Source organism: Chelonia mydas, chromosome 7 (genome assembly GCF_015237465.2).
Source record: "Chelonia mydas isolate rCheMyd1 chromosome 7, rCheMyd1.pri.v2, whole genome shotgun sequence".
NCBI classification, from domain to species: Eukaryota; Metazoa; Chordata; order Testudines; family Cheloniidae; genus Chelonia; species Chelonia mydas.
In genome coordinates, this window is record NC_057853.1 from 14,162,677 (window position 1) to 14,188,775 (window position 26,099).

The 26,099-nt window shown below is 41.3% G+C and overlaps 1 protein-coding gene across 7 annotated transcripts in view; it reads left to right on the forward strand.

Annotated features, from left to right (window-relative positions):
* Nucleotides 1-26,099, forward strand: part of CNTN4 (contactin 4) — a 632,588-nt gene that overhangs the window by 603,490 nt on the left and 2,999 nt on the right. For all 7 annotated transcript variants that reach the window (XM_043551001.1, XM_043550999.1, XM_043550998.1 and 4 more), the window contains 8 exons: nt 11,144-11,302; nt 13,471-13,620; nt 15,675-15,745; nt 19,890-20,124; nt 20,671-20,786; nt 21,466-21,652; nt 22,142-22,254; nt 25,098-25,266. In XM_043551001.1, the coding sequence (XP_043406936.1) occupies nt 11,144-11,302; nt 13,471-13,620; nt 15,675-15,745; nt 19,890-20,124; nt 20,671-20,786; nt 21,466-21,652; nt 22,142-22,254; nt 25,098-25,266 (1,200 nt within the window). The remainder of the gene's footprint in view (nt 1-11,143; nt 11,303-13,470; nt 13,621-15,674; nt 15,746-19,889; nt 20,125-20,670; nt 20,787-21,465; nt 21,653-22,141; nt 22,255-25,097; nt 25,267-26,099) is intronic.

Here is a 26,099-nt window from a genome sequence, read left to right on the forward strand (position 1 = left end):
ACTGTAATGTTAATTCACTAAATTCGTTGCTGTCAATACTGCATTGCTTCTCCAGATTAATCATGATCTAGTAAAACGACCGTCATGGTTAACTTTGAGATCAAATCTTTAGTGTGCTTAGATGATCTGTGAATCTGGCCTTTAATTTGAATGTATTAAATCTCTATTCTGGGTCATTGGCATGAATATAGGCTGGATTCAGTGTACAGTTGCTGTGTGGGGAAAAATAATTGTTAGTTTCAACCAAACCAGTTTCTAAAATGCACATTCTGCTCATGCAAGGTGCTGAGCAATCTCAGTTCCTACCAATTTCAGCGGAAGTTGAGAATGCTCAGTTCCTCATAGGAAAGGACACTGTCCCAAAACCCAGACCTGCAACTTGCTCCAGTTGCCTTTGATAGGTTGCCTCAGCAAAGCAGTTATGAATGGGATCGGAATTGAGATCCAGTTGGACTCTCTCCCCACTGAAGATGTCCCTCTGGGTCAAGATAAAGGCACATACATTTTGGGCAGTGTGAGGAGAAGCTTGCATTCTTATCTGCCAATGGAAGACTTCAGTTTTTATTGCTGTCTACCCAATGTATTCCACAAGCTTTCATTTCACTCCAAAAGGAAAAAGAGAAAACTGTGTAGCAAGGGCTAGATCCTGCACCCCTGTCCTATCGGCAGTGGCAGTTTTGTCAGAGTAAAACATACAAGATTAGGCCATAAACCTACCGTCACAAATGCACCCTTGTGTATAGATGGGAATTCCTGACATCAACATCCTATTTTATGAGTTTAAATATGTGTACTACTTTAGGAGGTGAATGCTGAAGTTCTTAACCACAGGCAAGCTGTCAGAGTCTAGCAGAGGAGAAATTATTTCTGTCCATTTAAGAAGACAACCATGGTTTTTCAGTCCTTCCCTGGTAGGATAAAAGACACTATTGCTGTTCTGAATGTTTTCTCTATTTAATGAGGATGATGCTCAGATCAGCACTTAAATGCCAATAAATTAAACTACTAAGTATTTAAATTAGTAGTATGTGAAGTTCTTAAGTGATATTGCATACTTCATTTTACAGGAGACAAATTCTGCTAGGAATTTGTCAACACCATTCTTAGAAGAAAACGTATTCTAAAAAGCCCAGTGAACACAATGAATGATTTAGGTCTTTTGTTCCTAACTCCGAATTTCTCTTTATTCGATTGGCAAAATAGTTGAGAAAAGCTATACCTATGGGAGGAATGACTCTAACATTCATGTTTTCTCCTAATGAATCTATCAACACATGCTGATGAAAGCTGTTGATGAAATGGCATGTGCCAGATCATCAAATCATTGTTTGTGACAGCATGTGTGAAGCAAAAACTCATTAATTGCTATACCCAACATCCCCTGTCCAATAAGGAAAGCTACTACCCCGTATCCCCAGAGAGCTCAAGTAATACAATTACATTGCTGTTTCATATTTTTTGTCTTTTATTGTTTCAGATAAATATTTTTGCATAAACATTTCAAAACAGTCCGCTGGTGGGAACATGAGTTAGGTAACTTCCCGTAAACCAACTCTGTAAGCAGTCAACAAGAACATGATTCTTACAACAAAATGACCACAAAGATAGCAGAAATAGTGACCTTGCCACCACAAAAAACACCAGTCTGAACTAGGGTGACCAGGTGTCCTGATTTTATAGGGACAGTCCTGATTTTGGGGGTCTTTTTCCTCACATAGGCACCTATTACCCCCCACCTCCTATCCCAATTTTTGACACTTGCTATCTGGTCAGCCTAGTCTGAACCTTTTCCTAAAAGATTGTTGTCCCATGACGACTATGCACACTCTTGTTGATTCTGCCTCCTCGATTGAAAAGTAGTGCCATTTTTGTTGCTAATTGTACTGATCTTACCAAAATAAAGAAATCATTCAAACGTAAGTGAAGGGGGAAAAAAGGCCAGGGAAACTATGGGAACTTTCTGTGTCAGGATGGGTGAGGAAACAAAAAGCAGGTAACTTATTGATAAGGGTTTATGCATGCCACAAAGGCAGATAAATGTATTGACTAAACATTAGGATGTGCGACTAGGAGCCATAGCTCCCGAGCTTCACTTTTGGTTCTGCCACTGACCCTTATGAGTAGTCATTTATGTCCTCAGCTTCCATATCCATTATTAGGCTGAAAAATACCTATTGCAGCATTGTGAGGCCATACTGAGGGCCGTCCTTACTAGTAGATCTGGCAAAAGTTTCTCAGACTAATAGTTTATTAGACCACAAAAAAAAAAAAACAGTTTCAGCTTGACCTGTAACTATTCATAAACTATTGGTATAGTTTTGCCTATTCCCAAACAGACAGAGAATGAGGAGGAGGTGGTGGTGACACTATTCCCCACCTGACAACCATTAGCCCAGTGGTTAGGGCACACACCTGGGATGTGGGTTCAAATCCCTGGTCTGAAACAGACTTTCTTTTTATTCACCAAAATATTTCTGATTCAGTTCAACCCAAACGAAAAATATTTTGGGTTTTTTTTTCTTGAACTGCCACCAAACTGACAAATCAGTTATTTGCCAAACTCTACTTACTAGAGGTTTACGTGGAGTCACACCACCACAGAGGAAGCTGTTTGTGATGACTGGAGCATGGCGGTCAAACCGCTTGATTCGAAGCCAGGATCAGGTCATAGGTGTTGTAAGATGCCACCAGTATGGTGCTCTGCTCTGTTCAATGATGATAACAGTTGGCTGTGTGCATGTTCCCTCTGTGTACTGCCCCGGCTCTGCGCAGATAGTTGACACAGCAGATCCTGAGAGAACTGCCCACGGCCCCCTAGGCCAGACAAAGACATCCACTCAGGGATGCATTCTTATACACAGGTACAAACAAGTTACACATCACTCCTGATGCGTCAAGGTACAACCCCTCTGTTTGTTGGGGTGCTGCCTCTCTCCTGGTACATGTTAGTTTGAACAAACAACTCTATCCATCATGTTATCCATTTGACCCTGTCTTTTAGGATGGGTCAGCCTGTTCCTCAGTATCTCTGTGGAATGTGTTCGTACCAGACTGTTCTGGTGCCATCCTGGCACCTGTTTATCCTATCAGTACTTGATACCCTTTAGATATGTGTGTAGTCCATCTTACTACATTCTCCCACTTTTTGTCTTTCTATGGAGAGGATGTTTCCCCATCGTCCTGGAAAAGCATAATGCATGGACTACAGATAACCCAGTGGGCTAAACACTGTTATGTGGTTACCTCATTTTACCATCCATACACTTATGCCCCACCTGTCTTTTTAGTCTGCACATTCCCTCGTACGACTGATAGACAGATTTTATTATCCAATTATTTTTTAGTCCTTTATGATGGACCTGGGAATGTTAGGCCCGGGACCGTGACTGAGGAATGTAGTATTATGATTGAGTCTTAGAGGCACTCCCAAATAATTAATACATATGAATAATATGGATATGGCATATATATTTGAAGCATATATGGGTATATATGTATAGTATTTATGGGTACATATGACACAACCTTATATCCAAGCATAACCAAGTTTTTGCAGTCTGGTGTTGTACTCTGGCCCTTTTACTTTGGTGACACATATAGACTCCTATTAGGGCAATTACAGTTATCACCTCTATCATCATTAGTAGTAGGCTGAGTGTTTTGAAATATTGGGATAGGCATTGTTATAGTGTGTTCCACAGCATTATGTATATGAGAAGTAAAACAGAAATTTGGACTAGTGACACTACAAATGAGGCCTTTATATATAACTGTCTTGTAATTAGTTATTACCCAGTACTGTGCATTCATGTTATGGGTTACCCTTACTGCTGGTTGTCATCCTCTGGTAAGCTTTGCTGGGCAGGAAACAGGAATGGCTAGCTTCTCTGTTCCATGAATTGCACTGCCCCGTGATACACCAGTAGTTGACGTGGCTCCAGCTGTTTCTAAGGATGTTGTTTTCCAGATAACCTACTGAATGGATAGTAACCAATTTATCAAATATCGCTGTGTCAGGATGTAGTATTGGTATCCCGACACTGAGCAAGATTGTTTTGAATAACAGGTGCCTTAGTTAGGATGAAGTGTCAGTGACCCAAATTATGACTGGTACTAACGGGGAATTTGTTTACCCAATTTGTAGTTACTGTGTAACTTAATTTCTTTACCAATTTATTTTTTCCTTGCCTTCATGTAATTTGCTGCCATTCATCTGATGATTTTTACCTGTGTGTTGGTTAAGCAGTTTAGCAAGGTTATGCGCCTTGTAAACGTTGTACAGCAATAACGCAATACAGAAATAATACCACAGTACAACGATAATACGGGAGTACAGCAATAATACAGTTGTTTTTACATAGTAACCAAGTTGAAATTAAATGACAGTTTATCCTGGTCCAGCTAGTGCTTTTTAGCTGATAGTTAACTTAATTGTCCATATATGGTAGATAGAGGTGTATTTGACCAGTCTCTTATTTATAAAGCACTTCATTTTTCTTTTCTTCATGCTTGAGGGTTTCTTCACTGTATACGGATATTTTCTGGTGTCTTCAGGGTGTGATATTTTCTAGTGTCTTTGGTCTGTGGGATGCAATTTAAACAATTGTTGTGAGTTAACATAGTAAACTTTTTTGTTTTTGTTTTTGTTTTCAGTAACCCAAACTTACTACAAAGTTTAACTTAGTTTGTTTACAATGTAATAGGGACAACGTAATAGGGACCAAGTCTTTTATAACACAAGCTATACTTTTGCAATTGTTGTATAGACAGTAATTTTCATTTGAGGTGCATTACTAATATTTTATATTAAATGTAATGCTTAACTGCTAAAATAAATGCTCACAATCTTCTGTGAGAAGGTTTATTGCTTTTTTTCCTGCTGAACATTCTGTGTTAGCAAAAGACAATCACATAATTTTTACTAAGCTTTTTAGAGTTAATTTGCTCGTGATACCAATTTCACTCTTGTTAACTGTTTAGAAGCACAAACTTTAACAACCACTGCTTCCTATTAACATAACATAACATAAAAGAAAAGCATATAAAGTTAAGCCAACTATAAAATTAAACCAAAATAAATTTTAAATACAGGTCCATGCAAATACTTTAAGGGTATTAAACTTTCAAATAAGGCAAACAAAAATAAAAAAGGGTTAAACATTTGAATAAACAAGTTATTACCTGATTTAAAACTTTTAACAAAAATGGATACAATATATATTAATATTTGCCAAATTTATTGTATTAATTTGGTAACAAGGAATTTGCATTACTTTATATTTCAGATTATTTTAAAACTGTGCTATATGGAAATAAGATTAAAATATTAGTGAGTGGTTAGGATTAGAAGCAGAGTGTGCATTTCTGTTACTTGGCAACCATATCTTCAAGAAAGTTAGGAATAATTCCAGCATTCCTGAAGGCTGGTCATTGGGAAGTTTAGACTTGAAATTAGACGAAGGTTTCTAACCATCAGAGGAGTGAAGTTTTGGAATAGCCTTCCAAGGGAAGCAGTGGGGGCAAAAGACCTATCTGGCTTTAAGATTAAACTCAGTAAGTTTATGGAGGAGATGATATGATGGGATAACATGAGTTTGGTAATTAATTGATCTTTAAATATTCATGGTAAATAGGCCCAATGGCCTGTGATGGGATGTTAGATGGTGTGGGATCTGACTTACCACAGAGAATTCTTTCCTGGGTATCTGGCTGGTGAATCTTGCCCACATGCTCAGGGTTCAGCTGATCGCCATATTTGGGGTTGGGAAGGAATTTTCCTCCAGGCCAGATTGGAAGAGGCCCTGGAGGTTTTTCGCCTTCCTCTGTAGCATGGGGCACGGGTCACTTGCTGGAGGATTCTCTGCTCCTTGAAGTCTTTAAACCACGATTTGAGGACTTCAGTAGCTCAGACATAGGTGAGAGGTTTTTCTCAGGAGTGGGTGGGTGAGATTCTGTGGCCTGCGTTGTGCAGGAGGTCGGACCAGATGATCATAATGGTCCCTTCTGACCTTAGTATCTGTGAATCTATTAATTAATTTACTGGATCTATTTAAAGTAAAGTTTTTACCTTGTTTTCTTTTTGTTTCTTGTTTTGTTCTGTTTTCAGTTGCTTTATCTTTTGGAGGTTTCTGTAAAAACTATAACTTTTAACACAGAGAAAGAGTCGAAGTGAGGAGAGGCAGGAAACAAGGGGGTGGGGGGATTGAAAAGCTACCGTCCTAGGAAGGTAGTGAGACTTGAGCTAAGAGAGATTAACTCTTAAGGTACAGGCAGCAGCAGCAAGTTTAGCAAACTGATAAAGGATATAAAAGAAAACATACTGGTATGTAAAAATATTTGAGAAAGGAGGTTATATTTTTAGCTGAGTGCAGAGTGTGGTTCCGTGGGTCAAAGCAGTTGGGAAACCGCACACTGGGTTTCAATCCTGACTCTGAGATGAGAATGGGGGTAATTATCTGCTCTTGTAAAACCTGAATCTGTTGCTTTTGTCTGCATGCCAAACAGATTGCAGGAGTGCCCTTTTTTTTCCTGCAGTTAATTGTTTTTGGGCAACTCCATATGTTAATGCATCAATTCTAGGTGTTAACTTGCTCAATTTTAGTTTTTGACTTTGAAATTCCTCTTTATTCACTCCCCTGCGATCCAGTCGCAGCTCCTGTCTCCTAATGTGCTCTGTGAACTGTACCATTTTTTTCTTCATTTGATTTACCAATTCAGCGAAAGTATTGTGTGCTACCTTTTCCATCTGTGCACTTACTTGTCCCTTTCTGACAGGCACCAGTCCAGGTCCCAATTTAGGTTTTACCAGCACCTGGCTTTTATCATAAGGTAGTGGTTGCAATGCAGTGGACCCCATTTCATCTTTTAATTTTACGAGGGCCACCTTTTTCCATTTCTGTCTCCATTCTTCAGGCACAGGGTAGCTACCTGGAGCCTGCTGTTTACCACCAATACTTATAACAGGGGACGGCACATGTGTTTTTTGTAGGTTCCTTGCAGCTGTTTCCAATGTTTTATTCTGTTCCTGTGTTGGTTGTCTCTCAGCTGCTTGCCATCCTGCAAGGGGGGTGGAAGCATTCCAAGGCTGTGTAGCTTCTTTTGATTCTTTTAACTCTTTCTTTGTTACTGTTACTTGCCCCACCAATTTTGTGGTGTGCTGTTTTAACCATTTAACAGCCATGGTTATAGTTTGCAATATTTTACATTTTAAGGCTACAGTCTCTGCCCTAGCCTTACAAATTACATTACATGTTTCTTCCCCATAATATTTTTTAAACTCTTTGGGGATTTGCAGGGAGGGGCTAAAGGGGTCCCCTAGCTCATGGTTTTCTGTCATATTAGATCTTGATTCCTACAACAGGCAGCTCGCTTACTCACCAGATCAGCCATTGGGGTCACCAGTGTTGTCAGATGCCACCAGTGTGGTGCTCTACTCTTTTCAATGTTGGTAACAGTCGGCTGTGTGCATGTGTGCTGTCCAGAATCTGCGCAGATCGCTGACACAGCAGATCTCAAGAGAACCGCCAATGACCAGAGACTCCGATAAGGTACGAAGGCACCCGGCCAGGTTTATTGCCAAACGAAACAGTCTCTAGCTCCCCGGATCGGATGTCTACAGTTCTGCTAGTACATATGTGGTCCCTGACAATGGACCGGCTCAGTCAGTGGTGGGATTTACCACTTCCCCCTAGGCCAGACAAAGACATCCACTCAGGGATGCATTCTTATACACAGGTACAAACAAGTTACACATCACTCCTGACACATCAAGGTACAACCCCTCTACGTATTGGGGTGCTGCCTCTCTCCTGGTACATGTTGGTTCAAACAAGCAACTCTATCCATCATATTACCCTTTTGACCCTGTCTTTTAGGATGGGTCAGCCTGTTCCTCATTATTTCTGTGGAATGTGTTCGTACTGGACTGTTCTGGTGCCATCCCGGCACCTGTTTATCCTATTAATACTTGATACCCTTTAGATATGTGAATACGTCCAATTAACTGCCTTCTTCTTGCCAACTTTTGTGAGCAGGGCCTGCCTTTGGCTCACAGCTTAACTTTGCTTTATGTTAGCAAAGTCTTGACCATTACTTTACTTCAGGCCTCAGTTCTCATACCGAGCCTCTGATACCAAGGGTTTATGTTTCAGGTCCTCATCTTACTACAGTAGGTAGAGCAAAAGAGCAGGAAGCTGGAGTGAGGTAGGAAAACAGAAATTGAGAGCAGAGGAAGATCTGGGATAAGGAGGACAGGAACCAGGAATTAGGCAGGGTCCAAAATGGCAGCCAGCCAGGGATTCACCTAGTTGCTCAGATAATTTCTTGGGCCTCCTGATGGCTTAAATTGCGCATCTGAGCCAATCTGTGGGGCCAGACATCTCCCCCAATCAGTAGATTTTGTGGGCGTGGCCCTGAGTGAGCTAAAGCTCTGCTAGTCCTCTTCTACACTGGTTTCAGTAAGCTGCCAGAAGGCCACTGCAGTCTGGGCACTACCAGGGGACCTGTAGGCCCATGTTCAAGCCCTCATGCTGTTAAAGATCTATATATCTTCCAGAAGAGGGGAGTCATCCTTTGGAAGGTTATGGTCTATACTCTCATAACAGCAGGAGGGTCATGGCTCTGTTACTTTCCGCCCTTCCATACTTATGCTGGAGAGGCTACCTCCCAAAACGACAGCATCCCTGCATGGTCAAGAATGCTGGCTCTTTCAAGACCTCCTTGAATGCTCACATGGTCTGTGCTTTGTCTAGATGAGTTTCCTTCTCACTACACTGACATTTTGTTCATATTTTTTTCCTTTGCATAATAGGCAGAATGACCCTTACCACACAGACGCCACCCTATACCTCCCAAAAATAAAAATAAAATATAAAAACCTATAACAAACAAATAAAACAAAAAACACCAAACCATAGTTTGAGCTCCAAAAAGGAGGTAAGCCAGAGACTCCATGAAGCCTACTAAGGACTTATACCTACCAATTTTCAAGCAAGACACTCAGATACTATGATCGTGGGTGAGAGTATAAAAACATAAGATAGATTTTTCTGTTCTTCCCTCTCCCCCTTTACTGGGGCATACAAAAAAATTTCCTGTGGAGAGAGCCACAAAGATACTATGGGGATAGGCATGGAGAAAGAGAATACATCCCATAAAAGTGTGTTAATAAATGCAAAGAAATAAAGTTTTAATAAATGTACAATATAGCCATTCAAATTAGGTTATATTAATAACACAGATTAGATATGGTGTGTTATTCACATCTAGAATTCAAATAAATTAGGTACCTTATGTCAGAGGATACAAAACAAGAAAAACTGACAAGATAATACTGAACAAGCATACCCATGGCATTGTGTAAATAACAAAGAAGCTACCCATCATAGGCTTAGAGTTCCATTCTGAAGCCACGTAATGATAGCGTCTCTTGTCTGTGCATGCTGGCAGCTAAAACAGGCACACATTGCTGAAGTGATGGTGGATCAATATCTTAATTTCATTTTCTCTTCTCTCCCTTCTCTCCCAGCTGTGTCTCTAGTTTTCAATAGATTTAATTAGTATAACATGGAAGAACGTCTACGATGTTATCAAACTATCTTGTCTAAGGAGAACTGTATTCTCCCAGAGTCTTGGAAGTAAAAAGTACCGCAGCAGTTGCTTTAAAGTTTGTGTTACTGGGGAGGGTTTGTTGTCTAATTTGTAAGACACTTGACCAGGCTGGTTGCGAAAGAAGCAAGTCTTACAGCAGGTAATCGAAAGTGATATTATATTGTGTATTTGAATAAGGTACGAGGTGAGAGGCCTGAATCTGTGCAGTGTTGGTCTAAATCATCTAGATTTAAAAGCTGGAAAATCTTGTAATTCAATTTCTGCTGAATTTTGAAATTTGAAACACATCCACCAATCTTACAAGTCGGCAAAAATGAGGTGGGAGAGAGGGAAGAGGATTGTGAAAATGTAGTATGGTTTTTTTTTTTATTTTAGAATTTTGAAATGTCATTGAATTTTTAAAAATTTCAACCAGCTCTAGTAAAGCCTTCTCTTAACCAGGTTTTAAATAGGTCTTTATCTGTATCATGCTTCTGCCTTCCTTCTTTATAGAAGGAAATCAGAAGTTTGGGGTCTTTGGCCTTTCCTGTGCACATACACTCTCAGCCTATTCAAATCATGGCTTGAGTTTGCAGGAAAGCTGTCTGTTTTATCACCAGAGGAAACCCAAATGGTTATCAAGCAAAGATTTTCCAACTTCAGTAGTTAGTAGAGAGGAGGAGTCTGACTTCTTGGAATTAGGAGACCAAACTTTTGTGTTTCTTCTTTTGGACATTTGGTTCTTTAGGTTATTTCTTTTCAGGTCATTGCTATTGAATACTTTGTGATAATAGCTGTTTCACACAGAGCGCTGTACAAATTCTAAACTAATTGCATTGGATTATTACTACAGGGAAATGATTGAACTAGATGTACCATCACTTTAAAGCCCTGATTCTGCAAATCATTTAAGCATGAGTTTAAGTTGTCTAGAAAGCACTTAAGCACATTCTTATGTGTTTTTCTAATTAAATTCTCTCCTGTAAAGTCTACTTCAGCTGTAGCAATTCTCTTCTATATGGGCTACACTGCCCATGCGCTGCACTGCTGGTCTGCCACTAAGGTCATTGGTAGGTCTGTGTGGGGCTGGTTCTGGGGCTGGGCAAACTGGGTGGTAGCCCTGGGCACCAACTTCCTTGCGGCTCCACCATGCCACTGGGTGCTTCTTTTCCCCTCTGCTCTGACAGGCTGTTTTTGCTCCACTCTGATTAGCCAGCTGATTTTGCTCCACTCTGATTGGCCAGCCTTTGTTTTGCTCTGCTGATTGGACAGTTGTTTGGCTGTTGTGGCTTTTTTCTTAGTTTTGGGGGAGTTTTTTGCTATACCTCTGCAGAGGGGCATGTGCCAAACACATTTTTCACGCTGGGCGGCAAAACAGCTAGGGCTGCTCCTAGATCTATGTGCTAGAGGCAAAAACCATAGAGCCATACCATTCTAAGGCTGAACTTTCTGTTTCTGAATCTTAAATGAAGAATAGAACATTTCTTCCTTCACATGCTATATTGTGTCATCTCAATAATTTCAGCTGAACTGTTTTGTATGTATTTTATAACAGGTCCACCAGGCCCACCTGAAGCCGTGACAATAGATGAAATCACGGACACTACAGCTCAATTATCCTGGAGGCCAGGAGCAGATAATCACAGCCCAATTACTATGTATGTCATTCAAGCAAGGACCCCATTTTCTGTGGGATGGCAAGCAGTGAACACAGGTAAATGCAGAAGTCAGTAGTATCTAAAGCTGGCCACGAAAGAATTCTGTACATGTAAAAACTGATCCATTACACAAACATACAGGATGAGTAAAGTTAGCTATGCAGCCAGAATAACTCATGCCTCCAGCACAGTGATTACAACTGTTTGGGAATTTTTCACCAAAACTGTTTTGTCTGAAAACGCCCATTCAGTGAAACTGAAACTTTTTCCAGGAACCTATCCATTTAGATACAGCTTTTGTCAGAAAAGGTTCCTCAAGTCTGGGAGGGAGAGAGAAACAGACAGATACAGACCCACCCACCTGTTCCAGGATAGCCAATAGCCTGGTGGTTAGGGCACTTGCCTGAGATGTGGAAGATACAGGTTCAAGTTCCTGGCCTGAATCAGGAATTCTCACCTGGGTCTCCCACATCCTAGGTGAGTGCCCTGACCACCTGGCTATTATGAGGTAGTGTCTCTCTCATTTTTCACAGAAAAACTTCAGAAGATCTTGGGTTTGTCTCAAGGTGGAATGGGAAAAATGGCTGAAATCTCAAAAAGTTTCATGGAATGGGAAAACCACTTCCTGTCCAGCTCTAATAGCAATACATTCGGTCTTTCTTAATCCTTTCCATGATTTGCCAACCTTGCAGTGGTATTACTCAACCAGTTTTTCTCATCAGTTTTTATGCGCTGTATTTTCGGGGAAATATTTCTTTCCATTATTTCATATATTACACAGTGCTGCGCTGGTGATGTACAAACATGACGACAACAATGGTACTCTAAAGACATCTTTCAGGTGACAGACAGCGTCATCCAGAGTACCGTCTCTTTTGGCGGAATTACTTTCCCAACAGAGGAAGAACAAAATTCCACTGTATATTTGCTCATTCTTCAATATGTTCATTTGATTCAGCAAATTCTTGTGAAAGACACAATTTATAATAATTGTTTCAACTGTTGTAAGCAAAAAGTTCAGAATGCTACAGTATGTATGGAAAGCCTTCTCTACACATGAAAGTTGTACTGTTTTAACCAAGCCCATATAGTTAAAACTATACAACCTAGAGTGAACATAGTTACACTGATGTAAATATGCTTATACCAGTATACCTATTCCTGCATGGGAGGGGAAATAAGCTATAATGTTATAAGGCACCTTCTTATATAATGCTATAAGGCATCCACACTAGGGTTTGTATCAGTATATCTCTATTAGTTAAACCAATAACCACCTAAACAAAATAATCATATGGTACAAAAACTGTGTGTAGATCAGGACTAAGTTGTGTTACCTTTTAATGAGACTATATAAGGATACGGTGGTATTTCTGTGAGGATGAAAAGTCAATTTCTAAAGCATAGATTTCCTTAATGCCTGCATATTGGTTGTATACATCCTGCTTTGCTTCCCATACTAAGCATCGTCAAAAGAATAAAATGGGAAAACACACTAAGGGCCCAGATTCATAGTCCTTAACTGTTCTGCTCTCAAGGTGATCTTCCATTGTTTAATAGGTTTCAGAGTAACAGCCGTGTTAGTCTGTATTCGCAAAAAGAAAAGGAGGACTTGTGGCACCTTAGAGACTAACCAATTTATTTGAGCATAAGCTTTCGTGAGCTACAGCTGACTTCATCGGATGCATACTATGGAAAGTGTAGAAGATCTTTTTATACACACACAAAGCATGAAAAAATACCTCCTCCCACCCCACTCTCCTGCTGGTAATAGCTTATCTAAAGTGATCACTCTCCTTACAATGTGTATGATAATCAAGTTGGGCCATTTCCAGCACAAATCCGGGGGGGTGAGAAAACCTGGATTTGTGCTGGAAATGGCCCAACTTGATTATCATACACATTGTAAGGAGAGTGGTCACTTTAGATAAGCTATTACCAGCAGGAGAGTGGGGTGGGAGGAGGTATTTTTTCATGCTTTGTGTGTATATAAAAAGATCTTCTATACTTCCCACAGTATGCATCCGATGAAGTGAGCTGTAGCTCACGAAAGCTTATGCTCAAATAAATTGGTTAGTCTCTAAGGTGCCACAAGTACTCCCATTGTTTAATAGTTTCAAGACTGCGCCTATAGATCAAGAGGCTACTGTTATTCAATGACTGAATAAGTGTAATTGCTCTTAATGTCCAACTCTCACTCTCCTAACCTGAGGGTATATTTCAGTTCCAGATATCATTGATGGCAAGACATTCACTGCAACCGTGGTGGGTTTAAACCCTTGGGTTGAGTATGAATTTCGAGCAGTTGCAGCCAACCTCATTGGGATTGGGGAACCAAGCAGACCCTCAGAGAAAAGAAGAACTGAAGAAGCTCGTAAGTAGTAGAAAGGAAGCCCAATAAAGTCTTTTTTAAAAAGCACCTTGCCATAAGCAGTAGGTTACCTCGAACAAGGTTAAGAAGTATTTTCTATATGACAGTTTCTATAAGCTATATTATCTAGTTTCTCCTCTGCCTCATGGTATAACATTCACAAAGAGCACACATAAATAGAGTAGAATAGAATTAATAGAAAAAATGAGGCCCAAGATGGGCTTTATGCCATGCTTTCTAGAAGTACATGACTGGGAACACTTCACCCAATTCCCCCCATGTCCTGTATAGCCCAGCTGACAAAGGGCATTTGAGGAGAGGTGAATTCAGCCTCCTCTGAAGATACGATGGATCACTGATATGAACCAGTCTAGTAATTCCTGCGTTGTCCCACATTTGTGCTGAGGAAACACTAGTAGAGTACAGTATGATTACTTTTTTCCTCAGATCAGAGGTGAGTTTCTGGTCTACTCCTCTCAGGTACATCTACACTTCACACTCCTTACGGTGGAGAGTAGAGGACATACATTTCACACCCTTCCAGCATGGGTATAAATGGCAGTATATACTGAGGCACTGCTTAGGCCCCTGAACTCTTACATTAGGGTATGTAATCTATACAGCACTGTACACATCCAAGCAGTGCCTCTCCCAGCAGTGTCGTGTCTCACTGCCAGAGTCCTTCCCTGTCACAGAGAAAGGCTCCAGCAACATGGAAAGGCTCTGGCAGTGGGGGGAAGGCAGCCAGGAAAGGCTCTGACAGCTCCTCACTGCTGGAGCCTTTCCCCACAGGAGTGTGGAGGCAGCTTGTTTTTTACTGTGGTGTGTAGCTACGCTAACTCTACACACTGTCACTAGTGGTGTGCAGTGTAGATGTAGTTTAAGAGGCAGAGCACAGAATTTGCAGTGCAGAGACAGAGAAGAGACTTAGGTAGCTTTAAGTCATCCTGAGGCCTTCTTGGTCCTGGGCCACTCCATGTTCAGACAGCTCTGGGGCATCTGTGAGAGTTATAGTGAGGGCTGGCCAGAAAAAATCAATTCCGTTTCACAAAAAATTTCAAGGTTTCTTTTCATTTTGATAAGGAACAAAAGTAAGACCTTTTGAAATGTTTTTCACAAAAAAACACAAGAGACAGAATGCTGTGCTTGCATGTCAGAATAGCCAATGGGCTGGTGGTTAGGGCGCTCACCTGGGATATGGCAGAACAAAGACTTAAACCTGAGTCTCCCACATCTTAGGAGACAACCTTCACCACTAGGCTTTTGGCTACTCTGGGGTGGGTCTGTCTTGAAATTCTCACTGAAACCAATATATTTCCATGAAACATTCTGGGTTAGACAATATGGTATTTCCAACAGAAATAATTTTTGTCAAAAAAATTTCAACCGGCCTTAGTTACTGCAGCCTCTGTGGATTGTCCTCTGCTCCACAGCACTGCCCATAATCTCTGCAGCACAATGTGCTATGATCTCGTTCCTGACAAGCCACACTCCCTGACACCTTTAAAACTAGTGCTCATGAGGAGAGCCTTAAAAGGCAGCCTTATAGCCGTCTTCTGCAGTGTCTGCGCCAAGGGGCTTTCAGAGCCCCTTTATGCCGCTCTGGCCCTTTGACCTGCCCTAAAGGTCTTGGAGCAGGGTTGGAGACATCACCCCAGGCAATTGTCACGAGGACTGTTCATTATGCATCCAATCTTGTAGTTCTTGCTCTGTCTTAACTCAGGAAAAATTCCTACTGACTGCAGGATTTGGCTCTAAATTGAAAAGCAGGAATCAATATTGTGAAAATAAATGGACCTTGTTATATGGAAAATAAATATTTAAAACAAGCAACTAGATACATGGATAATAGTCCATCTCACTTACAAAAAACTAAAAGTATCTGTTCTCTGTGCTCCTTTCGATAGTCAGGCTCATGGTCCCAAAAGGGAAAAGTCACAAGATGCCAGTACTACATGTGCTTCTTTCTTTCTCTGTTTAAAATGAATCAAACTTCTAGCTTCAAAATTAATCACTTGTGCTTCCATGCCACCTCCTGTAACATTTCTTTTACACAGTTCCTGAAATCACCCCGGCTAACGTCAGTGGCGGTGGAGGGAGCAAGTCGGAGCTGGTCATTACCTGGGAGGTAAATGAAGTATAAATCAATGGGAGAATTAATGCATCTGTTTTATAAGGCTGGACGATCGAGGTGCTAAAGGAGCACTCAAGGACGATAAGGCCATTGCGGAGAAACTAAACGAATTCTTTGCATCAGTCTTCACGGCTGAGGATATGAGGGAGATTCCCAAACCTGAGCCATTCCTTTTAGGTGACAGATCTGAGGAATTGTCCCAGACTGAGGTATCATTAGAGGAGGTTTTGGAACAAATTAATAAATTAAACAGCAATAAGTCACCAGGATCAGATGGTATTCACCCAAGAGTTCTGAAGGAACTCAAATGTGAAATTGCAGAACCACTAACTGTAGTCTGTAACCTGTCATTTAAATCAGCTTCTGTACCAGATGACTGAAGGATAGCTAATGTGATGCCAATTTTTAAAAAGAGTTCCAGAGGTGATCCCGGCAATTACAGGCCTGTAAACCTGACTTCAGTACCGAGCAAACTGGTTGAAACTATAATAAAGAACAATATTGTCAGACATACAGATGAAAATAATTTGTTGAGGAAAAGTCAACACGGTTTTAGTAAAGGGAAATCATGCCTCAACAATCTACTAGAATTCTTTGAGGAGGTCAGCAATCATGTGGACCAAGGGGATCCAGTGGATATAGTGTACTTAGATTTTAAGAAAGCCTTTGACAAGGTCCCTCACCAAAGGCTCTTACACAAAGTAAACTGCCACGGGATAAGAGGGAAGGTGCTCTCATGGATTGGTAACTGGTTTAAAGATAGGAAACAAAGGGTAGGTATAAATGGTCAGTTTTCAAAATGGAGAGAGGTAAATAGTGGTGTCCCCCAGGGGTCTGTTCTGGGACAAGTCCTATTCAACATGTTCATAAATGATCTGGAAAAAGGGGTGAGGTGGTAAAATTTGCAGATGATACAAAATTACTAAATATTGTTAAAACCCAGGCAGACTGCAAAGAGCTACAAAAGGATCTCTCAAAACTGGGTGACTGGGCAACAAAATGGCAGATGAAGTTTAATGTTGATAAATGCAAAGTAATTGGAAAACATAATCCCAACTATACATACAAAATGATGGGGTCTAAATTGGCTGTTACCACTCCAGAAAGAGATCTTGGACTCATTGTGGATAGTTCTGTGAAAACATTCACTTAATGTGCAGCGGCAGTCAAAGAAGCAAACAGAATGCTGGGAATAATTAAGAAAGGGATAGATAATAGGACAGAAAATATCATGTTGCCTCTATATAAATCCATGGTATGCCCACATCTTGAATACTGTGCGCAGATGTGGTTGCCCCATCTCAAAAAAGATATATTGGATTGGAAAAGGTTCAGAAAAGGGCAACACAAATTATTAGGGGTATGGAACGGCTTCCTTATGAGGAGAGATTAATAAGACTGGGACTTTTCAGCTTGGAAAAGAGACGGCTAAGGAGAGATATGATTAAGGTCTATAAAATTGTGATTAGTGTAGAGAAAGTAGATAAGGAAGTGTTGTTTACTACTTCTCATAACACAAGAACTAGGAGTCACCAAATTAAATTAATAGGCAGCAGGTTTAAAACAAATAAAAGGAAGTATTTCTTCACACAACACACAGTCAACCTGTGGAACTCCTTGCGAGAGGATGTTGTGAAGGCCAAGACCATAACAGGGTTCAAAAAGAACTAGATAAATTCATGGAGGATAGGTCCATCAATGGCTATTAGCCAGGATGGGCAGGAATGGTGTCCCCAGCCTCTGTTTGCCAGAAGCTGGGAACGAGCGACAGGGGATGGATCACTTGATGATGATTACCTATTCTGTTCATTCCCTCTGGGGCACCAGACCCTGGCCACTGTCAGAAGACAGGGTACTGGGCTAGATGGACCTTTGGTCTAACCCAATAGGGCCATTCTTATATAGTGTGCAGCACATGACTGATGATGATCTGCTCACACCGATTTTATCCCATTGTATTTCCATTCTCCAGTGGAGATACTGCTGATTTACATCTGTCTATGTGAGCACAAGACCACATTTATTGAAAAGGTTCCTGCCTTTGATTCAATTAGACTAAAATCCAGCCTGTTCTTCCATGGAGGCTCTCCAAGCAATGGAACTAATGCATATTTTTTGTTCAAGGGGGGTGGAGCTGGCTGTGGGTCGGCGGTGCAGGATGTGTGCACTACAGTGTGTCAGTGAGCTCCACGATGATCCCTGCACATCAGCACAGACAATGGCAGAACATGGATGGGCTGGGCTAGGGGGTGGAGAGAGAGAAAGGATCCTTTTGTCCCCCATCCCAGGAAGCAGCTCCATGGCCTGGGAAGCGGAGGCAGGATTCCTCCACTCTTGCTCCTCTGCACACCTGCCCATCATCTGATCTGGTTACTCAGGCCAGCCACTCCACAGAGAATTAACCTTGGTGTATAAAATAAGTTTCAAGAGGCCAAATCCTGAGAGGTGCTGATTTGCTTGATGAGTTGTAGGTGATTAGCGCCAGGCTATTTTTGTTGAATAACAGTAAATGATCTGAAGGTGGCTCTAATGATAGTGCATCATACAGAATTTGCATTAGCGGTTGATTTCAGTCTATCGCAAAGCCTAGAAAAGAAGAAAGCACAGATGAAAAATTCTTGAAGGCAATTGAGGGTGAAATATTCATTGTTTTGACTGCTCTTATTTTCATATTGGGGTGTGATGGAGTGAGTTAAACTAGCCATTAATATAACTAGATTTGATACTGCCCACACTCAGCATTTCTTTTGAGCAACCTGGCAGCCGAGAGTCACCAGAGGTATTTTTGAAGATTATTAAAAATCTGCAAATGTGTTTTTATCCTCACTGCATGGCTCAGTGTGTTGAACCTTATCTTCCCTTGGACTAATTAGTTTCACTGAATCCCTTAAAGACACTCAATATACGTTTTTTAAAAAAAAATATTAGAGAGATATCAAAACCATCATCCATGACTTTGAATCATGCTTTGAAAGTATCTTAGTTTAGGCTCCTCTAAAATGATCAACACACAGTCATTTTCTTTTCTTTTTTTAAAAATCCATATAACACTGATTATGGAACACTCACTTCAAGTTAAGGAGTACTTGTGGCACCTTAGAGACTAACAAATGTATTTGAGCATAAGCTTTCGTGAGCTACAGCTCACTTCATCGGATGCTTATACTCAAATACATTTGTTAGTCTCTAAGGTGCCACAAGTACTCCTTTTCTTTTTGCGAATACAGACTAACACGGTTGCTACTCTGAAACCTGTCACTTTAAGTTGTTTTATTTTTACTCTGATACTCAGAAAAATCACATAAGCACACACTTAAGATCCATTGGCTTTAGTGAGACTAAAGCACGTAATTGTACTGACTTGGGGCTTTTATTGCTTATGTTCCTTTTCTAAGGTTAAAAATATGAAGCTAGGCAATTGCAGCACGTACAAAAGTGACCTGAAGGGGACAAATCTCTTCATCTTATGTGATACATCATTTGCCTGCCAGTCTCCATCACTTTTATGACATGTCACTCACTGCTATCTTACAGCTATTAGTATACTTCACGTTATGCTCTTTGCCTGAAAACAAGCTACGTACCATGACCAGGAATTTGGAAACTGCACAGAGAGTAGCCAGAGGAGCATACAAGCTAAAGGCTTTGATGGTTATAAAGTCAGAGATCTGGATAAGAAATACACATGGTTGATGTCAGTTTGTATAAACAATGGAGCCACATGTTAACTTTGATATGCAGATGAGAAACTCACTGAAACCAAACAGGAGCTGATCTGCAGATTTAGTTTACCTGGGATATGCTACAGAGATAGGTGCTATCACCGGGCTGCAGACAGCCCTAAGATGGGTAGACAGTTGTGTCTGCAGGTATGATGTGGCTCAGAATGTTTTATACAGGAATTTCTATATGAATTTGAGGAGCTGCCTTGCAGATCTTTGGCAAAAAGATGCTCTGGCGTAATTATTAGCTGCACCTACTGGAGAACTACAATTGTTTCCTGTTTGGAATATGCCATTTATGAGAGGGTTTCTTAAAGGGAGCAAACTGAGAATGGAAAGCATGCGAGAAGGAGAAATAAATCCAGGCAGTACCTGACACTACTGATTATTCTGTGTATGATCTGCCCTCCTTATAGACAGTGCCTGAAGAATTACAGAATGGAGGTGGCTTTGGTTACGTGGTGGCATTCCGACCCTTGGGCACAGTAAGCTGGATGCAGACTGTAGTAGCTTCTTCTGATGCCTCCAGATACGTGTTTCGAAATGAGAGCTTGCCGCCCTTCACTCCCTATGAAGTTAAAGTGGGAGTGTACAACAATAAAGGGGAAGGTTCTTTTAGCCCTGTGACAGTTGTATATTCTGCAGAAGAAGGTACAGTATGCTGTGCACTGCACTTCCTTCCTTTGCACTGTCTTGAAATCTGATGCATGAGGCATGCTGCTAACTGTTTTTGAAAGGGTTTAGTATCCCAGGTAGACACATCCGTTGATTTCTAATCCTTGCTCTGATTTATTATAAATGGTGAGTCACAACTAATTCTTTTGATAGTCATTAAAATAACATTAGTCACAGTGAAATCTTTTAATATTAATGGGAACGTAATATGTAATTTTGAAAGAATTCAACTGAGATTTAACAGGAATTAACGTTCACTGGTTAGAAAATGTTTCTCTTGTCCTAATACCAATACGTCGTGTCTTGGTTTAAGTGCCCCAATGACATCTGATTATTTATTACACATTGGCATAATGAATTCATTCCTAGGTCTGATGGATCACCATTTTGAATTTGAAACAGTATTTTTAGCTGCTTAACCCCACTCTCTTCTAGTTAGTGGAGTAAACCCTGAAGTTTGTAGCAAAGTTAACCATAGAACCTACATTGAGACCTTTGTTTTCCCCCCATCTATACATATAGAACCCACCAGAGCTCCAGCCAGCGTCTTTGCCAAAAGCCTTTCTGCTTCAGACATTGAAGTTTATTGGGCCTCTCCACGTGAGAATCAGAGTAAAGGAAGGATACAGGGTTATGAGGTATGAGAATAAAATATGATATCAGGCTGGAACAGACTTAATACTGTTCAATGAGGAGATCATAGCAATGTATAATTGAAGGTCACCTAAACACTGCTTCTTACATGGGTATCTGCTGGCTGATGATGACCCAAAGCAGTGCTTGCTCACTGTTTTCTCCCTGTACACTGGGATGTCTCTTTTTAAGGTACAAAGGAAAATATATATGTCATCCATGATGAAAATGGGTAGCAGTCTGTTGCAGGGTGGGGGGGGGGGGAACCTGTCTTTTCTAGGGACTTGTGGAGACTATAATAGCCCACAGTAAGTGCTGTTCAGTTGAAAATTGAGATCTATAAATTGTTTCATTTTCTCCATCTCAGAGTCCACTGCAGGTCAGAAGCACTGACCTCTGGGTTTATGAACATTTCCAGTTGTGGTCTTCTCTAAGATGGAGAGAATGGCAAGATTTACAGAGTGGAGCAGGAACACTGTCTTAATATGATTCTCACTTTCAGGATGGTGAATGGCCCTGTTCCATTTGACAGTAGTTAAGGGCGTGTTAACCATAGAGATAAATTTTACATTATTAATCTCGGGATTTCGCTTACTGCAGTACCATGGCTATTGAGAATTAAGACATGGATAGGCTCAATTACGCTGACTTAAGTAGGTAAATGTACATATTCTGTTTTTTCAGGTTAGATGTTGGAGACATGAAGATAAGGAAGAAAATGCTAGAAAAATCAGGACTCTTGGTAATCGAACATCTACAAAAATCACTAATTTGAAAGGCAATGCATTATATCACTTAGCCGTCAAGGCATATAACACCGCAGGGACAGGACCCTCCAGTGCTCCAGTCAATGTCACTACCAAAAAGCCCCGTGAGTATTCATTGTGATAGATCATGGTCTAACACTGGGATGCCAACAAGCACTTTCCTTGTTGGCATTTTCCAGGTCTCTCTCTAGTTTGAAGGTGCTGTGAGATTTTTTTCTGTAGCCATGTTTTTCCTGCAAGAGCTTTGTGGGGTTGAGGTGGTGGTTTGGGTTTTTTTAAACAACTCTACTGAAATTATTGCTATGCAAGAAAGCTAAACATTCATATCATCATTCAAGGTGGTGCTCTCTCTTCTGGTCATACTCATGTCGAGCAAGCAACTGAGTCCCTTTTCATTTATATCACTGTGTTGTGTAAGACCTGCTCTGACCTAGAACACATACCTTGCTGCAACAGCTCATTAACTTACCAGAGCATTCGGGTTTTGGGGATGTTCAGCTACTGTGGTGATGGAAGCCATAGAAGTATTTAGATGGATTAAGCCAGAAAACATTGCTACATAACCATATAATACTTTGTATATTTTAATATAGCACCGAGTCAACCCCCTGGAAACATCATATGGAATTCATCTGACTCCAAGATTATACTGAACTGGGATCAAGTTAAAGCACTGGATAATGAATCTGAAGTGAAAGGATACAAAGTGGGTAACTTCTTAGCATGGGTACATAAGACTGGTTATTTATCTGTATTAACTGCCTCTTGACAGTAGGCCTGTGATGAACTCATCAGATTCAACTTCCCTGGGATTTTCACATTGACTTTTGGGTTAAAGTGAACCTATCCATGAATCCAGAGCTAAATTTAGAGTTTGGAATAAAATCAGAACTCTAGAGTAGGGTGAACATACGTCCCGGTTTGACTGGAACAGTCCTTTTTTTAAACCCTGTCCTGATCATCCGTTGGCAAGAGCAAAGGAGACAAATACCCAGTTTTGCAAAAAAAAGTGGGGTGTGACCACTAGTGGGGCACGGAGGAACATCCAGGGATGATGTCCTGGGTGAGGGGCTCCAGCCAAGCCAGCCCCACACAGGCGGGGAGTGGGGGAGTGGCTCAGATGAGCGGCAGGGGCCAAGGGGGGTGAGCAGCATGGGCTGAGGGGGGTGAGCAGTGCAGGCCAGCCCTGAGTGGGCAGGCAGCTCAGGCTGGCCCTGCATGAGCCGGAGGAGGGGGGTGAGAGGCTTGGCAGGGGGGTGGGGTCAACAGCGCAGGCTGAGGGGGTGAGCAGCATGGGTTGGCGGCTCATGGCCCGTGGGGGGTAGGGCGGGGGGTTGGGCCAGGTGCCTGATGCCAGCCCCACATAGATGTGGGGGCAGGGATCGGGCCAGCCCCATCGGGAGAGGGAGGGCACTTTGCGCTAGCCCCAGGAAGTGTCCCTTTTTCGCTTTTGAGAAATATGGTCACCCTAGCCAAGAGACTTTTGTGTTATTTGCACAGCTATCCTGACCCAAGCAGGAACAACGATGTACACAGTTACATAGCCCATTATAACTATGTAAGGACATTCCGAAATAGATACAAAATCAACACGTAGTGGGCTTGTTCTGTAATTAGTAAAGGGCATTCACCTCCAGAGATTCCTATCTGTGCCAGAAGGAAAGCGATTTAAACTCTAGCCAAGGCTCTATGGGAACCCCTCTGGCAGAAGTGGTGAATTATCTGGGCTGTACTGGCCAAAGCCAACATGCCAATTAGGGGTTGTGGGCAGCTTGCACCACTGTACCCCTGCCCTTGACAGACTTGCTTACTGGGGCCCACCAGTGGCTGAAATAAGCCCACTAATTGCAGCAGACAAGATTAAAGTGCTTGTTTGATGGTTCAGCTTTGTTCATAAAGCAGAAGGAAGGAGGGCATGACATACCAGTTAGTAGCAATTTTGGTCCGGTACAAATTATAAGGAGAAAAATCTTGGGTAGAATGCAGTCCTGGAACTATGCCATGCTACACGAGACCTTACTTTGGCCTGAGGAAGCAGCAAGTTACATTGAGTTTCAAACTCGGCAAACCTTTTGCAATGGAACCTGAAACTACAGAAAATTTTACAAAGTTTCAGGTTTTGTTAGGAACATGAAACTCAAGACAGATTCACTTACCTTCATGAATCTGGGCCAAGTTTCATGCATGTCTGTGCTGATATTTGACCCAATCTAGACCACATTTTTATATGGGCAAAACTCATTTCCATCCAAACCCAGCAAATCTCAGCAGTTTTGGCCACATTTTTGAGTTCAAAATTCAACCAAAAGTCAGCCTGAAATGGTGGAAGAGAGGCCCTCATGACCTTTCCAAAGCCTTCTCATCTAGTAGTGTGTCTTTTTTGTATCTCCTCTTTTTCTTTTGTGTTACAGTCGTACAGCCACATTGTTGCACTTATATGCAGAGAGCAAAACCACTTCTTTTTTTCTGGAAATATGCTATTTTGTGGCAGGGTTTATATTCTAAATAAGTAGAATTTCCAGATCTTAGGAAAAGACAGAAGGTAAATCAAAGAAGCAATTTATTCTGTGAAGCTGCTTGTGACACTACATCAAATACGCCAGTCCAGTTTTCTGAAGCACTATAATAAGATGTTATGACATCTCTAAATAAGCCAAAGGATTTATTTTAGTTTGATCCTTAGTAAGGACTAAGGTGATACTGAATTTGATGTCTCTGGTGCCCAGAATTTAGAAAGGAGGCTTAGGGATCTTTCTAATTTAAGGAAAATCATATTCAGCTCCTTGCATTTACAAAGTATAAATTAAGGTGTCCAAATGCTACATTAGAGGAGAGGGAAGGAAGTATCTGCAGAGGAACTCAGTGATTCTGAATAAAGTTGACATATGCCTGGTTAGCTCTTTGAATGGAAGGGTGATTTATGCCAGGCTCATCTGATCACAAGCCACAGCAGAATCGCTTTTGTTTTTTATTTTCCAGTTGAAGTGCTCTTCCCTGCTACTCCCAACAACCTAGTGAATAAAGAGCCCAGCAGCAGCACCTGTTCAGAACGATTTCTGATGGCTGACCCATAAATTAGATGGCCCTTTTGAAGCACACCCACCTGGCTAAAGCTGGCTGTGCTGGAGAGCTTCTGAAATTGCTCCAGCTGATGGGAAAATGAAGTTTAATCAAGCTGAGAGGCAGAGGTGCTCTGCCAGTGACAAGGGCCTCTGCTGCGTGTCATGTGGCATTATGACAGGGCTACCCATCAGAATTCCAGCAAGAACCGTGTTCTGCAAGCTCCCTCCGTAGTTAGCCCTCAGTGCCCAGTGGCTTCACATCAGCACAAAGTGAAGTATTCACAAACGTTGCTTCCTAAAGCACTGATCAGGTTCAGATCAACACATCTGTGAAATCTGTCGTGCTTCTGGTGATAATAGAGACAATTCTATGGTACTCTAGGAAGGGAAAGAGCAATAGTAAATCTTCAGGTTGTTATGGAGATGATCAGTTCTGCTATTTCTCTTTCCCCCTCCCACCCCCATTCTCCGCTCCAATGTTTTGCAGGTTTTATACAGATGGAACAGACAGAGCAGCACATCTGTAATCGAAACGAATAAAACATCTGTTGAGCTTTCTTTGCCTTTTAATGAAGACTACATCATAGAAATAAAGCCATTTAGTGATGGAGGCGATGGTAGCAGCAGTGAACAAATCCGAATTCCAAAGATATCAAGTAAGAATGTTGTCATTTTGGGGTTTGTGCTTGTGTTTCCAGACCGTGGAGCATGGATTCTTAATGGATCAAGGGCCCAAATTTTCAGATGGCATCCCATTGCTTGCACTCTAAAATTGAGCTCTTGCGGGCACTGTGGCCCACTTGGCATATGCAGATTATCAGCTGCAGCCACAAAGAAAGGTTTTGTGCAAGCGTTCAATCATAATGAAGGCAGGTTTCAAATTTGCCCAATTCCACACGTACGCAGGTAGGTATGCTGAGAAACAATAAACCAGAGAGGAGACTGAGCTACAGCGCTCATATTCAGACCTGAACTTTCCCAGAATTTGGGGGCATTCAAACCCAAAGTTTAGGTTTGGCCCCAACTCAAGAATAAACTACATGCAACAGCATAGTAAAAAGGGTTATATTTTACTGAGCATTTCTAGACTGACACGCTCATGTTTTTTTCATTTGCTATTACAGGTTTTGATAGTCTCTTCAATATCAATATATTGAATCTGTTGTTTCACGGCAATTTATGATCAGAAAGTGTCCAGTATGATGTGCAAAAATGTATTAATTTATACTGTCACCTTATATCAGTACTTCACTGTATGTTGTGTGCATATTTACTTATTTAGGGAAATGAGGCTTTATCTCCATGTAGAAGCTGATATTTTCATTTTAAGTAGAGAAAGGAGTAGTTATTACAATGCACTGGTCTTATAAAATGCCTATGTTCCGCCTTCCCAAGTGATTTCCATGAGTGATGCTGCAGTTGGCAAACTGATTTAATCAGGTGGCTGGGGGAGTTTACGGCCATGGGCCAAATCCTGACATCATTACTC